This window comes from Salvelinus alpinus, chromosome 1 (genome assembly GCF_045679555.1).
Source record: "Salvelinus alpinus chromosome 1, SLU_Salpinus.1, whole genome shotgun sequence".
NCBI lineage: Eukaryota > Metazoa > Chordata > Actinopteri > Salmoniformes > Salmonidae > Salvelinus > Salvelinus alpinus.
The window spans coordinates 56,689,677-56,706,802 of NC_092086.1; the positions used below are offsets into that span (position 1 = coordinate 56,689,677).

General features: G+C 39.4%; 1 protein-coding gene across 1 annotated transcript; it reads right to left on the minus strand.

Moving 5' to 3' along the window:
- Positions 1-1,148: 1,148 nt before the first annotated feature.
- LOC139581384 (homeobox protein Dlx3b-like) lies at positions 1,149-8,756 on the minus strand. The gene is made up of 3 exons (XM_071411093.1): positions 8,149-8,756; positions 3,812-3,996; positions 1,149-2,292 (listed from the first exon to the last, which is right to left on the minus strand). The coding sequence occupies exons 1-3, from the start codon at positions 8,474-8,476 to the stop codon at positions 1,972-1,974; spliced, it is 834 nt and encodes a 277-aa protein (XP_071267194.1). The 5' UTR covers positions 8,477-8,756; the 3' UTR covers positions 1,149-1,971.
- Between the last annotated feature and the right edge of the window lie 8,370 nt (positions 8,757-17,126).

Below are 17,126 nucleotides of genomic sequence, written 5' to 3' on the forward strand. Positions count from 1 at the left end.
TTCAAAAATAGAGCTTTTTGGTCTAAACTCCACTCGCCGTGTTTGGAGGAAGAAGAAGGATGAGTACAACCCCAAGAACACCATCCCAACCGTGAAGCATGGAGGTGGAAACATCATTCTTTGGGGATGCTTTTCTGCAAAGGGGACAGGACGACTGCACCGTATTGAGGGGAGGATGGATGGGGCCATGTATTGCGAGATCTTAGCCAACAACCTCCTTCCCTCAGTAAGAGCATTGATGATGGGTCGTGGCTGGGTCTTCCAGCATGACAACGACCCGAAACACACAGCCAGGGCAACTAAGGAGTGGCTCCGTAAGAAGTATCTCAAGGTCCTGGAGTGGCCTAGCCAGTCTCCAGACCTGAACCCAATAGAAAATCTTTGGAGGGAGCTGAAAGTCCGTATTGCCCAGCGACAGCCCCGAAACCTGAAGGATCTGGAGAAGGTCTGTATGGAGGAGTGGGCCAAAATCCCTGCTGCAGTGTGTGCAAACCTGGTCAAGAACTACAGGAAACGTATGATCTCTGTAATTGCAAACAAAGGATTCTGTACCAAATATTAAGTTCTGCTTTTCTGATGTATCAAATACTTATGTCATGCAATAAAATGCTAATTAATTACTTAAAAATCATACAATGTGATTTTCGGGATTTTTGTTTTAGATTCTGTCTCTCACAGTTGAAGTGTACCTATGATAAAAATTACAGACCTCTACATGCTTTGTAAGTAGGAAAATCTGCAAAATCGGCAGTGTATCAAATACTTGTTCTCCCCACTGTACTTGTGAAAGTAGTACCAACGAGATACAACTGTAATATAACATGTGATTCCATCCCAATAGAGATCCAGCTCTAAGCTCCTGTATATTTATTGGTCTGGACTGTAAATATATCATTTCTACTATTCCATTTTGTCCTTACAACTGTTTCAATTGATCATTTGTATAAAGAAGTTTATGGAAACAAGATTTGAATGTTATCTCAAGGGGTCATTTACACTTTGTGTGTGTGTGTGTGTGTGTGTGTGTGTGTGTGTGTGTGTGTGTGTGTGTGTGTGTGTGTGTGTGTGTGTGTGTGTGTGTGTGTGTGTGTGTGTGTGTGTGTGTGTGCGTGCGTGCGTAAATATTACATAATTTCAATTGGTGTAAATAGAATTAATAAAAACAAAAACTTTACTATTCACTCCAAAGACTACCTATAAAATATGTTTTTCTCAGGCACAAAAGTGTCACATTGACTTTCTACTAACAGATCAATAGAGTATAAAATAGGCTACATTATAAATAACCTGAGTTTATGGCTTTTACCAAAAAAATCGATTGCAAACGCAAAGAGTACCAAATACACATTTTCCCCCTATAGTTAGTTCTCTGCAACTTCCAAGAGATGTTTTGTTTTGAACCATTGTAAAATAAAATGTTGAATTGCGCCTTGATGACATCTATATAAATGCAACAAATGGCAAGTATAATTAACAAATGTATGAAAATGGTACACACTACTTCCATGTATCTGTGAGTGTTTCATATTGTGAAGAAACAAATGGCGTTGAATGCACTGACGGTATATATTTGCATAGCTGTAGATCAAAGAATCTGAAAGGACCTTTTTCATTGTTCAGTTAAAGGTCGTTAAAGGTCCCACAGTGGGCCACCGTAAAGGAAAGTACCACCAAATAGGCTGCCATTCTATCCATTCTCATATCAAATCTCTCCAACAGAGTGAAATGAGCCACTGATAACATTAGCATCTCATCACTCTATCTAAACAGAATATGGACTTGGGATTTGTCCGTTCTTTTTGTATACAATTTGTATACAACAGAGACAACAAGTCCTTGTGCATGTTTCCCAAATTGTCCGTGAAGTTCAGCCCCCTGTATTGGCACACAAATCCCATCACAGCCCTCTAGGCTTTATTTCCAATGAGCCGCCATGTTGTTAACCCACAGTTGGTACCGGTACAATTTGTGTTAGTACACCGCCCCCATATTCTTAGGTGGTGTTGTGTGCTGAAGAACCAGTCCTGAGTGCTGTGAGCGTGACTGTGAGGTCTGTTGATACCAGTGATGAGTGTAGTTCTCCACATAACATAGAGAGGAGCTGAGGGAGGGCTGGGGAGCCTGCTCTCTAGTGGCGGGGTCTGTGGGTACACTACGGTCCCAAATGGCCGGGGACGGGGGTGAATTGCAGGACATAGAGTCACTGGCTCCTGGGCTGTGGTCCAGTAGAACTTCCCCGTTAATGTACAGCTTCTTGAATTTGGAACGGCGATTCTGGAACCAGATCTTGACCTGGAAGAAAAAATATTTGAGCTACAGGTTTAAATAGAAGGTCGGGATGTTTGTACCAGAAAATGTGAAGGTATGGGTTAAAAATGTATTATCTAGCAAAGGGTTGTAATTTCATATTGACACCCTAGGCCTTATTAGAATAGAATATACCTAATTATGTTGCATTGAAATTTGGAATCCAGATGCAAACTTAGATCAATAAATGAAGCTATCAATTATCAGATATGAAAACGACAGGGAGAGGTTAAAAACCCTGGTGGTTTGACATATAATATAAACAATACCGCTTTTTTATCGCTTTGGCACTATTTTTACAAGTATTTGGTGAATTGTAAGATACATGTTTCAAAATTGTCCTTTGAATGTAGTATGCTACAGTCTGTACATTACAGAACATTACACTGTTTTCACATTAGGCTATACACCGGAACTACCCATTAAAATTGACTGAACATAACATTTCCATCATTTCTATCCTATGTGTGATCAAAGGCGTGATCATTGAAGACATCTTTCACTATGTAATCAAATGAAAGAAATTAAGGAAACATACATTTTAGCAGGCACTAGTTTGCATTAAGCCTGTCTTGAGCATTTGGCCATAGATTCTCATCGAATTTGCAGTAAATATCCTCATTGTTCATGCACCTGGGGGAAAACATTTTGTCATGGCAAACTTAATTTTGGATACATATGTATTGTGTAGGGGATGCATTTCTTTCTTGTTTTGGTCTTTCTGGAATATTTGTCTATTACCGCACTGTAGGAGCTAGAAACACAAGCATTTCGCTGCACCTGCTGTAACATTTGCTAATCTGTGTACGCGACCGATTAACTTTGATTTGTTACATACAGTACATCTCTGATCAGATTTTTTTTTTAACTTACTGTGAAGTAAAATCATAATAGTCATCATCATAGCAGTACATTCGAGTATATATATATATATATATATATATTATGTTTCTACTTTACATACTTTTTTATTATGCAATTCTCAAAATCGGTTGTAGACAAACACGTTTACGTGTACAATCTATAGGTTTACCAAGCGTTTAAGTGATCATCAATTAAGAACAGTCGGATTAAGTAATAGTAACATGTCTTGTGAGTATTACATTGTGAAAGGCAATTACTTTATATGAACATGTATTGCAATGTGAAACATGTATTTCTAGACGAAACACTGATTAAGTTTGGTGAAAAAGTGACTGTATGATTTTGTGTGCTGTACTAAGTCAATTGAGCATGTGCTTAGAGTTTTAAAACAACTGCCTTTTTGTTGATCTGTTTTGAGTTTTGTACGAAGAGTTGTGAAAATGTACCACATACTTGTGAATGTAAAAAGCGCAAAAAAATCTATAACATCTCAGATGATTCACTAGGTGTAGAATTACAGTATGCAAAAAGATGCCAGTATAGTTCCTGGTTTTATTAGACAAATGAACATAAATCATAGATACAAATCTCTCAACAGAGTGTCATAACAGTGGTATGTGTGGCCTGTTGGCTTCCTCACCTGTGTTTGTGTCACGTCGAGTTGAGCCGCTAGTTCGGTTCTCTCAGGAAGAGACAAATACTGAGTTCCCTGGAAGCGATGTTGCAACGCAGCGAGCTGGTAACTAGAATATATGGTGCGAGGTTTTCGGATTTTTCTAGGCTTTCCGTTGACCATTCTCACCTCAGGCTCTGGTTCCTCTTTCACTGAAAAATAAAAAATGACAAACAGAGCATTAGTAGGCTAAAGGACTTGAGGGGGCTCATACATTTACACTAGGCCTACAGAGGGCTTCAACAGTAGGCTATATGCCTATGCCTACAGAAGTCAAGTATTATGATAACAGATTAATGAAAAGTATTATGATAAAAGATGAATGATGATATATTTCATTAGTCAACATCAATTTTAAAATATATAATTCTGCCTTACATTTTTTTTTCAGTTCTGAAATATGCTCTATTCAATAGCCTAAACAGGGTTTGGTGCACAAAATGTCTCTGTCCAAGAGATTCCAATGCCCCTCACATTATTATGGGATATGGCACTAATGAGAGAGGATGATTGGTTCATCAAGTATATAGACTGTTGGGGTGTTTTCACATGCAGTGATCAAGTCAAAGCTCTAAGTCAGGCTATTGAGCCAAAAAGCAACGCGTGTCAGACTGACATGATGTGACACCTGATGTTGATGCACTTGGCTTCGGGCCAATTCGAAGATAAATATTATTTCTGGATAAAACGATAAACGGTATGTTATAGGGCCTAGATACCTAAACATTGTTAACAACACTACAATTACCATTGACAACACAAACACAATAGCAGTTCTCTCTCAAATGTGAAGGTTTCAGCTGCTTTGCAAAACCAATTTTGGATAAAATAAGGAAACCTTTTGCATTTACAGAATAGGCTACATTTTAATTAGCATTCTAGGCCATATGAACAATTTATATTATTTAAGAGCTTAATAGCATAGTGTGTTATTGCAAAACGATCAAAGTAGGCTAGGCCTAATGGGTCATTTGAATTGTAGGATAAAAATTATATAATGCACTATTCCCTGGGAGCTCATCTTAAAGGCCATGAACAGTCAAAATCATGTTTTTCATGAAATTGGATGATATTTGGATGAAACCAGATCAAAGTATGATCACCAATGTATGAAATGCTTCCACTTTGATAAAGTTTTATCATAAAGTTATTGGTCCCCTCCCCCGTGTCAAACACTTGGATTCAGGAGGCGGGATTATTAAAGTGATAGGGTATCATCACCTTAATTTTCTCTTACCCAATTTAAATAAGTACCATCTTGTAACCAACATCCGCGAAGGCTTGGTTGCAAAGGGGCATGGTTTATATAGCTAGATAGCTACTCTACTGTGTCAATATTTGGCGGTAGGGTATCAGCAAATGTAATTACAAGTTTACCATATTCATCTATGTCAAAGATACTTTTATGTTTCCACTTTCATCTGTGTCTGGTGTTAGCTAGCTACTGGTTAGCTAGGTCTTCACCTGTGTCTAGTGTTAGCTAGCTACTGGTTAGCTAGGTCTTCATCTGTGTCTGGTGTTAGCTAGCTACTGGTTAGCTAGGTCTTCATCTGTGTCTGGTGTTAGCTAGCTACTGATTAGCTAGGTCTTCACCTGTGTCTGGTGTTAGCTAGCTACTGGTTAGCTAGGTCTTCACCTGTGTCTGGTGTTAGCTAGCTACTGGTTAGCTAGGTCTTCACCTGTGTCTGGTGTTAGCTAGCTACTGGTTAGTTAGGTCTTCAGCCAGCATGGAACAAAAGGCGGGGGAAAAGGTTCAATACTCTGACGCAGTTGTCAAATCAACACATCCGTCAGTAGTGCTGTGAACCACAGAGACATGCCAAACGGGAGATGTATAAAACATTTTTGACATTATTGATGCAATTTCAATGTTGTTTGAGTTGCTTAGTGAACCACTAAATTAGCTTGAGAGGATTTTACTGCCACACTGCTCACTGCAACCAAGTTGCTTGACATAGGCGTTTCAAAGAGCTGTCAGTCAAGGCGAGGTCATGAATATAAGCTCCCTGCCCACTCAAGCCTGTCTTTTCAAACTTCCTGGTGGTTAGCCACCAGCGCAAATTTTTTTTCTCTCATATTCTGAGCATTTCTATTCAAAACGAATATTATGGGTGATATTTTATTAACTCAAAAGGCTATTTTACATAGGAATCAGAATGACTGTTTGGTACCTTTAAGAATTTTGACAAATACAAATGGGGTAGGCTTTAGCTGATTTTATTTTAATTAAAAGTTGTCACATATCACATGTTGTTGGCTTTGCAGCCTAGAATGCAGAATAGCAAAAAATATATTATTGACATACTGTCTACAGGCCTAGGCCTACTCAATTTGTATCGCATATTCATAAGGATTTTTTTTTTTTATAACATGTGAAACATGTAAAAGAAACATGTGATAACATGAAAGTACACATGTGAAATCATCTCAGCACATATGAAAACATCTCATATGAAATAAATGTGACAACATGGGGATGCAAAATTTCAACACTTTATACCATGAAACTACATGTGACAACATTTGAACGTTTTTCCACGTGAAAATGCTAATAAAATTTTCACATGTGAAAGTTTTTCACATCTGAATCTGCAATTCATATGTGAAGTGAAAACATTATCTTCCTCACATGTATAAAGGGGGTGTTAACATGTGAACTCTAAATTGAATACATTTGAACATCTGACCTCAGCTATTTCCGCTATTTCACATGTGAAACTGTAAATGTCACATGCTTTTTTGTAAGGGAAGTAATGAAATGGTATGGCGATTTAAAATCTGGTATCCTTATTTGCTACATACATTTTGGACTTTAATGATCAATTAATGATCAATTATCGATATATGCCCATTGATTCTTGAATAATACAACTTATAAATGACTCACACGCTTAGATCAACTGTCCTACCGCAGCAGAACCCAAAATGCAAGCTTGTTTTATTCCAATGTTTGTAAACAATGTAAATGTAAACAAACACTGTATAGCCTCAAAACGTGGTTTAAACTATAATTGTGATATATCATGGATCAATAGCTCTGTCTATGAATTTGAGAATGGTTACATTTCTCCAGGCCCATCTTTCAGCTTTTTACCAAAACACAGGCGGGATGCCCACTTTGTTATTGTTTCAATTGAGGATTCTAGCTTTAATGTAAGGCGTACGTACATTGTTGAGCTAAAATGTGTAATAAAAAAGTGCATAAATCTTTAATCAATGACAATATGATTTATTTTGATCACTTAGTACTGACTGTTCAACATGGGATTTGAACTCACAACCTCTGGATTTGGGTTGTGATGCTCTTTCTGCTGTGCCACAAAGTCTACTACAGATTAATCACCATAATAAATCTCTGTACTTAGCAAAAGACTGCCATTTGCACTGCTATTTTAGTCATCAGTTAATCTGACTATTCTCTCATTATTGATTTAGTTTACTTATCTCAGCATTTTAAGGGTTTTCTGTATAGTTGTCTAAAGTCAGTGTAGCATATAATTATGTTTTAATGTTAGTCCTGAATCACTATGATAAATATAATCGTTTTTCTTGAGATTTACTTTGAGGTCCAGTGGAGGAATACTGGTGAAATCAGTCATTGACACAGACATGGTGGCATAGCAGGAAGTGTTGAATGCCATGAACCAAGAGGTTGTGAGTTGAAATCCCACATGAAGACATGTTGAATAATAATTACTGTATAAATAAACATACACAATGTAATCATGTATGTAAATTACTGTATCTGTAGCTAAGTGGAAAACACTGTGTATAGTTTGTGACTTTCTGAGGACATCCTAATTTCGATTGCAGGGCATCACGTAAAGAAACTTCATGGGAAATATCATCACATGTAAAGTGTTCCAAAACCACGTGATTTGACATGTGAAATACAATTTTGAATGTGCAAAACATGTGGAATTTTTACATGCGTAATAAATCTAGTGATTTTCCACATGTGAAATCGTGTTTTTTCCATAAAGGTAGGCTACATTTAGTTGATAAATTATTCCAAATCAAAAGTACGCTAACTTACACTATTTTCAAAACCGTTTAACTCCCAAGACACCCAACAACCAAATTAATTCCTAACACCAATTAGGCTGACCAAATGTAAATTCGATTTATAGAATTTTAAGTAGGCACATTTAAGTTCTGTGGCATAAAGTTTGGTCCTCGTTGTCGATAAGCCTTTTGGATGGTTGATTTAACATCGGCCACATTGACACGTCAGAACAAAATAGTAACAAACATAACTTCGAGATTCACCAAAAATGGCAACGTGTCTAATGCGTAAATCTTACCGATATCTTGGAGATGTGACTGTACGTCCCGGGTATAATGAGCATATTGCGTATGAGGATAAGGGTTTTCCGATTTGGCAATGTAGGCCCCATGGAGATTGTAGTGGTGATGATACGAGTATGGCTTCATTGGTTGCAAGCAGGACTGACTGTGGCTGGGGTAGTAGTCGTGGTGGCTGTGCGTCGTCTGGCCGCTGTAGAACCCCATGTCCATGGGAGAAGACTTTGGCAGGGTCGGCAAATCATTGGCGCCCGGGTGACAGCTCACTGTGGAGTGGAGATCAGACGAAAGGCTCGATGTCGCCTTCTCAGAAGTAGTTCCATTCATCCTGCACGGCCCTCCTTCACTCCCCTAATAAAACCCCCCAGAAATAGAGGAGACTCGTAAGAAAGGCCTAGTAAGTTGAAATTCAAGTTTGAAAAGTAAACATCAACTCCCCAAAATAAAACCAAAACAATAGGCCTATTGTGAAGCGTTGAACTCTTCAGAGTCTATCCAAAGTCCCTCGGCGAGACTGCACTGCACTGTGACGGCACCCAACCCAACTGAACTCAAAATTACAGAGCGAGGGGAGTGAATGCTTCATTCCCAGTTTACCCTGAGGGCTAAACTGTGTCGCCAGCCAGGCTACACTCCTCTCCCCACGAAAACCTCCAGAACCTCCCCCGGCCCGAACCACAGTCCCACAACATTTCTGAAAGTAGAAGAGACATTTTCTGCTGGATGTGTTTATTAGGCAGTTAAGAATAGAGTTAAGAAAAAACGCACAGATTATTCCATCTCTATTGCACTCCACACTGCCCTTTCCCACCTGGACCAAAGGAACACCTACTTGAGAATGCTATTCATTGACTACAGCTCAGCTTTCAACACCATAGAGCCCTCAAAGCACATCACTAAGCTAAGGACCCTGGGACTAAACACCTCCCTCTGCAACTGGATCCTGGACTTCCTGACGGGCCGCCCCCAGGTGGTAAGGGAGGGTAACAACATATCTGCCACACTGATCCTCAACATGGGACCCCTCAGGGGCATGTGCTCAGTCCCCTCCTGTACTCCCTGTTCACCCATGACTGCATGGCCAAGTACGACTTCAACGCCATCATTAAGTTTGCCGATGACACAACAGTGGTAGGCCTGATCACCGACAACGATGAGACAGCCTATAGGGAGGAGGTCAGAGACCTGGCAGTGTAACAACCTCTCCCTCAACGTGATTAAGACAAAGGAGATGATCGTGGACTACAGGAAAAGGAGGGCCAAGCACACCCCCATTCTCATCGACGGGGCTGTAGTGGAGCAGGTTGAGAGCTTCAAGTTCCTTGTTGTCCACATCACCAACAAACTATCATGGGTCAAACACACCAACACCTATTCCCCCTCAGGAGACTGAAAAGTTTTGGCATGGGTCCTCAGATCCTCAAAAAGTTATACAACTGCACCATCGAGAGCATCCTGACTGGTTGCGTCACCACCTGGTATGGCAACTGCTCGGGCCTCCAACCGCAATACACTACAGAGGGTAGTGCGTACGGCCCAGTACATCACTGGGGCCAAGCTTCCTGCCATCCAGGACCGCTTCCTGCCATCCAGGCGCTGTCAGAGAAAGGCCCTAAAAATTGCCAAAGACTCCAGCCACCCTAGTCATAGACTGTTCTCTCTGCTACCGCACGGCAAGCGGTACCGGAGCGCCAAGTCTCGGTCTAAAAAGCTCTTACCAGCTTCTACCCCCAAGCCATAAGACTCCTGAACAGCTAATCAAAAGGCTACCCAGACTATTTACATTTTTATACTGCTGTGTATAGTCACTTTACCTACATGTACATAATACCTTAATTACCTTGACTAACCTGTGCCCCCGCACATTGACTCTGTACCGGTACCCCCTGTATATAGCCTCGTTACTGTTATTTTATTGTTGCTCTTTAATTATTTGTTATTTTTAAATGTTCTTCTTTTTATTAGAATTTTTTATTTATTTTTTACTTCAGTTTATTTTAGTAAATACTTTCTTAATACCTATTTTTCTTAAAACTGCATTGTTGGTTAAGGCCTTGTAAGTAAGCAAATCACTGTAAGGTCTACATCTGTTGTATTCGGTGTTGTATTCGGACCTAATTAAGACATATTTAGTCAACATTTAACTGTCTGCAACAAGGATAGGCACCATGTTTCACTGGAGTTGTGCATAAAAAAAAAATGTAGCCTATATGCATAGGTTTGGGACTAGATCAATTTGATAGGCTTATTCCTCTTTAGGTTGGCTAAGGACTTTCCGTAGGTGTGGCAGCCCTAGAATTGGGTCGTCACTAGTTACCACAATCACAAAGTCATAAACCCCGCCTATTTCTACCATTTATCTTCTTAAAATCTGACTTAAAACCTAACCTCAACCACAACCCTAACATTAACCATACTCCTAACCTTATGCATGACCCTTTTTGTTTTCATACATTTTTTACGATAGCCTGTAGCCAATTTTGACTTTGTGGCTGTGGTAACTAGTGGAGACTCTAGACGTGGCCATTCCATTCACATCCTCAAAAACAACCCAAAAAGTGTGTCAATGGCACCAAGGTTTGGAGAAGTTTAGGTAAATTGTGTGTCATTCGATTGTCGTTGATTATCAGATATGCAGCAAATGATGGCCTATCAGCCTAACAAAAACGCAATTAACTCATATAGACTATAGATAATGGCAAGTGAAACCAAGTGAAACTCTCAAGGAGTGTCAAAAAAGATACATCAACTCTTTTAACTTCCATGGTTGAATGTTTGTAATCTTTGTCTATTAGCAGTGGACCAGGTTCTACGGAACCCCTTAGGGGTCATGATGGGAGGTTAAAACAGCCAGGCTTATCCATTCTCTCGTGTTTTAAATTTGTTCTCTCTGTTTTATTATCCATTCCCTCTGATAATTTATTTGTTAACTCATTGTTTTTAATCCATTCCCACGGATTTTTGATTCCTACCCTTAGTTTTTGTTTTTATAAATTACTTCTGAATTTATGTATCCCATCTTTCAGCCTGGTCTCATAGACAAGACATAACATAGTAAATGTAAATATGGTACATACAAATTAGTATGTTTTGTTACGTTTGGTGTGGAATTCGAATCTCATCACAGACAAGTTTAGCATTTTAGCTAATGAGCAACTTGTCAAATACTTACTACTTTTTAGCTACTTGCATGTTAGCTAGCCCTTTCCCTAACTCTAAATGTAACCCTTTAACTTAACCCTAACCTTAACCCCTAACCTAGCTAACGCTAGCCAGCTAGCTAGTTAACGTTAGCCACCTAGCTAGAATTTGTAAAATATCATACATTTTGCAAATTTGTAACATATATTACAAATTGTAATTTGTAACATATCATACCAAATGGGCGATGGAATCCCAAAATTAATACATACTATACGAAACATACCATACTAAATCTCATATTTGCGTACAGAATAATACAAAATGCTCTGAGACCAGCTCGGATCTCTAAACATAAATATACATAAGTATGCATGTATAGGTCTTGTAGCTATCACCCGCCTAGTATATAGACTTTTCCTTTTGAAGGACTGTTGTCTGTATCTATTCTAACCCTAAACACCCCGGAAACCTGAGCCCTAAATTAACCTCTGACCCACATGCCTAACCCTAAACACCCCAGAGACCTGAGCTCTAACCCTAACCTCTCTGGCCACCATGCCTAATCCTAACCACTCCTGAGGCCTGAGCCCTAACCTCTCTGGCCCCTATACCTAACCCTAGCCAGACCTTAGTCCCAACCCTAACTGCTCCAGAGATGTGAGTCCTAACCTTAACCTCTCTGGCCCCCATACCTAACTCTTACCATTCCCGAGGCCTGAGTCCTAACCCTAAACCTCCTTGGCTCTCCTGCCAGCCCTGACCCCTAGGGAGATCCAGTCCCTTTTCCCACATGATATATTTAAATGACACTTTTACCTACAACTATAACAAGTATTTGTCTACAAATTATTTTGAAAATAGTATACTATTTTCTTATGGTAAAATACACCCCTTTCCACCTCTTATTCTTATTTTTATTTTCTTCATTTACTTTTTCTTTGTTCTTTGTGTGAATACATTTTGGGCTTTTGAAGGGATGGTTATATGTGCCTGTGCAAGCTCGACATCTATGGATGTCGACTGTACAGTCTCCTAACTTAACCCCTAGCCTAGCTAACGCTAGCCAGCTAACTAATGTTAGCCACCTAGAATTTGTAACATATTGTACGTTAGGCAAATTCGTAACCTATAATATAAATTGTAATTGTAACATATATCATACAAAATGGGTGATGGACATCCACAAATGAATACATACCATATGAAACATAATGTACTGAATCCGGATTTACGTACAGAATAATACAAAATGCTCTGAGACCAGGTTGGATTTCTAGGCCTATGGAGGTAATTATGTAGGCTACCATGACCGTCCCACTTGGCTGATAACATATTGCAGCCTAAAATGTAATTCTATTTAGTTAATTACATGCTTTAAATGGTGATGATCACTGACCATTTCATATTTTATTTCCAGTTTCATTGTTTTCATAGGTCGCCAAATTATAAAGGGCAAATAATAGGTAATGGGCGTGCAAAACCCTCAATATATTGATACAAGTCTACCTTGTCCGAGAGAGATTTACATGGTTATCAAAACGTCATGCCAGGGTAAGCCTACACGAAACACAGCCCTTATTTTAAGAGTTTCTGAAATTCCCTTTGGGAAAAATGAATGGTGGAAAAACGATTGGAACCATGTCCCTGTTTGACCGCTAGGTTTTATGGGTGTTATGACACCTCCACTGTGGGGCTCTATCAAGAGAAATAATAATGGCATATTTTTGTTGGACAAAGCCTATGATGAAAATGAATGGCATTTGTGGATAAACGCTGAAAATAAGGTCTGTGGTAAACACAGGTTTAGATCTTATACGTTTTGTTCTATGAGATCATCTTCATAAACTAACATCACTTTTTGTGAATTTTGAAGAATTGATGTAAGCTAATCATAAAAAACGAATCACTTAAAAGCTTCATAATTCATAAAGGTCACGTTAACTGACTGCTCTTATCTAATAGAACATCCCCTTAACCTCAGACCTTATTTTCTGCGTTTATTCCAAATTCCTATTCTTTCCCATTGGGATGGATTGCTCAACGAACCACTGGTAATTTATTTCCGGATTTTAGGACAAAAAACTGGCGAGCTCTATTAGGCTACATATTAAATAGCCTACATATTTATGAACTTCACAGGGTGGTAAAATTTAAAACCAAGGTGATGAACACGATGATCCTTTCCAATAAATATCGAGGGTCTTATTCTGGTGACATGATCATCGATGCTTGGCTGCCATTTGACAAATAAAAAATAAGTTCGCTATATTGTCCATAATAGCCTAATCTCATGTAGTTTATCTGCAAGGTGTTGGCTAGAGCGCACGTGCCAATACTAGAGTGGGCACAATCGTTAATGCAAAACATTTGTGTCAGAAATACAACAGTAGAGTTTAAAATGCAATGGAAACCCATATAACTTGTTTTTTTTCGGTACATGGGAATTTAAGCGCAAAATGAAACATCTCTGGTGGTAAAATGCGCATAGGTCCTATAGTGTTTATGCGGATTTGAGAAAATTGGCATTAAAATCTGGCGCCAACCTAGCTAGTAACCTTGTTTACATCCACCGTTTTTATGTGAGTAAAGTCATACTGTAGCCTATAAATGTTTTTCTAGACAGTTTTGATGGAACCAAGACGTTTCTGTACAATTTTATAAATGCCAACAGCTAATTTGTTCGTTTGACATGGTGGGATCTTTTTGTGTCGGTAAAATGTATTATGCGCCAAATGGCGGTGGAAAAGCCTTTATGCGCAAATATTGAAATAGCCTTATAACAATCACATCCACGTAAACTTGGGAGTCACGCGATTATATGGTTGTCCTCCCACTATGACTCGTGAAACCATGCAGTTTTAGGATACATATTACACAAATTATGATTAAGTTCACAGGGTGGTGAACGTGCACGACGATGAGTTTGATACCGCTTTCCAATACATATCTAGGGTCTTATTCTGGTAACATGATGATCGATGCTTGACTGCCGTTTGACAAATCCAAATATTTTCGCTATTATCCATAATAATCTCATCATGTAGACTAGCCTACCCGCAAAGCCTACCTGCACCGGCACTGTATCTGTCAGCTGTTGACTAGAGCGCACGTGCCAAGACGAGTAGCCACATTTTCTATTTAACGCAACAGTTTATGCCAGAATTATTGGTGGAGTTTAAAATGAAATTGAAACACATTGAATTTATTACGTACATGAAAACTTGAGCGAAAAAAATTACGTTGTGTGCGCTACATCAAGCACTTGTTTTTATATCAGCATCAAGTCAGTTTGGTGGTTATATAAATCTGTCGCCAATTGGATGGAAACCTAGCTACTGATAGCTATTTGCTTTATTACAATGACAATATGTTCACCTGGAAATTTGCCAAGCTAGGGTATATGTACAGTCGTGGCCAAAAGTTTTGAGAATGACACAAATATTAATTTCCACAAAGTTTGCTGCTTCAGTGTCTTTAGATATTTTTGTCAGATGTTACTATGAAGTATAATTGAAGTATAATTACAAGCATTTCATAAGTGTCAAAGGCTTTTAATGACAATTACATGAAGTTGATGCAAAGAGTCTATATTTGCAGTGTTGACCCTTCTTTTTCAAGACCTCTGCAATCCACCCTGGTATGCTGTCAATTAATTTCTGGGCCACATCCTGATTGATGCAGCCCATTCTTGCATAATCAATGCTTGGAGTTTGTCAGAATTTGTGGGTTTTTGTTTGTCCACCCGCCTTTTGAGGATTGACCAAAAGTTCTCAATGGGATTAAGGTCTGGGAAGTTTCCTGGCCATGGACCCAAAATATCGATGTTTTGTTCCCCAAGCCACTTAGTTATCACTTTTGCCTTATGGCAAGGTGCTCCATCATGCTGGAAAAGGCATTTTTCGTCACCAAACTTCCTGGATGGTTGGGAGAAGTTTCTCTCGGAGGATGTGTTGGTACCATTCTTTATTCATGGTTGTGTTCTTAGGCAAGATTGTGAGTGAGCCCACTCCCTTGGCTGAGAAGCAAACCCACACATGAATGGTCTCAGGATGCTTTACTTTTGGCATGACACAGGACTGATGGTAGCGCTCACCTTGTCTTCTCCGGTCAAGCTTTTTTCCGGAAGCCCTAAACAATCGAAAAGGGGATTCAGAGAAAATGACTTTACCCCAGTCCTCAGCAGTCCAATCTCTGTACCTTTTGCAGAATACCAGTCTGTCCCTGATGTTTTTCCTGGAGAGAAGTGGCTTCTTTGCTGCCCTTCTTGACACCAAGCCATCCTCCAAAAGTCTTTGCCTCACTGTGCGTGCAGATGGACTCACACCTGCCTGCTGCCATTCCTGAGCAAGCTCTGTACTGGTGGTGCCCCGATCCCGCAGCTGAATCAATTTTAGGAGACGGTCCTGGCGCTTGCTGGACTTTCTTGGGCGCCATGAAGCCTACTTCACAACAATTGAACCGTTCTCCTTGAAGTTCTTGATCCGATAAATGGTTGATTTAGGTGTAATCTTACTGGCAGCAATATCCTTGCCCGTGAAGCCCTTTTTGTGCAACGCAATGATGACGGCACATGTTTCCTTGCAGGTAGCCATGATTGACAGAGGAAGAACAATGATTCCAAGCACCACCCTCCTTTTGAAGCTTCCAGTCTGTTATTCAAACTCAATCAGCATGACAGAGTGATCTCCAGCCTTGTCCTCGTCAACACTCACACCAGTGTTAACGAGAGAATTACTGACATGATGTCAGCTGGTCCTTTGGTGGCAGGGCTGAAATGCAGTGGAATTTTGGGGGGGGGAGATTCAGTTCATTTTCATGGCAAAGAGGGACTTTGCAATTAATCTGATCACTCTTCATAACATTCTGGAGTATATGCAAATTGCCACCATACAAACTGAGAAAGCAGACTTTGTGAAAATTTATATTTGTGTCATTCTCAAAACTTTTGGCCACGAATGTAGCTAAAGAACTCCTCCGAAGTACAGATCTAGAACATTTAAGGTCATGAAGCAGAGCCAGACGGAATTCCGGCCTAGGGATGAGAGCGCGTCATTATACCATATTTGCACCTTTAATGATTTTGCATGCCCTTTACTATCATTTCCCCTTATGATTCAGAGGCATATGAAAACACTATGTAGGGAGGGAACTAATAAAACATATGGATTAGCCTGGCTGTTCATTTTTCTCCACCATGACCCCTAAGTGACTCCATGAAGGTTAATTAGGTGAGATAAAATGCAGTCTTATTTATTAGGTTAAACCACTTTTGAAGTCTGAAAACATCTGACATACTTTGATTTGAGGGAAATGTTCCTTGAATTAGCATGTAGCCTATTATTCCATAGTACTTTTGTCAGACAGTAGGTGCATCAATTAAGATACAAACATGGCTCAAGCAAAGCGTGAAGGATTTATAAACAGACATATTTGAACAAATTAGTCAACCTAAAGATATTATTTTCCCCCATCATGTGACCAACTGAAACAATTTCACTTTTGAAAAGTCCAATCCAATAGTGCCCCCTGGTGTCTGATAAGTGTAGCTACATCATGACATTCATTAGAAATGTGCCATGTGAGACCCCACTGGGCTATGTCAAGATGCCCTAGCTGGGTAAAATGGTTGGGTGAACAGACCCCAGACTCGCTGTAGCGCTGACAGACAATCACCTTTTGCTTATGTTCGAGTTGTCTAAAATGGAAGAATTCATTTATCCTGATAAATGCAGCAAATATTCTGAATCTGATGACATATGCAAGATAAAAATCTATATACAGAGAACTGATCAAGGTATTTCTTGATTAATAGGCAAAAACAGAGGGGTCAAGA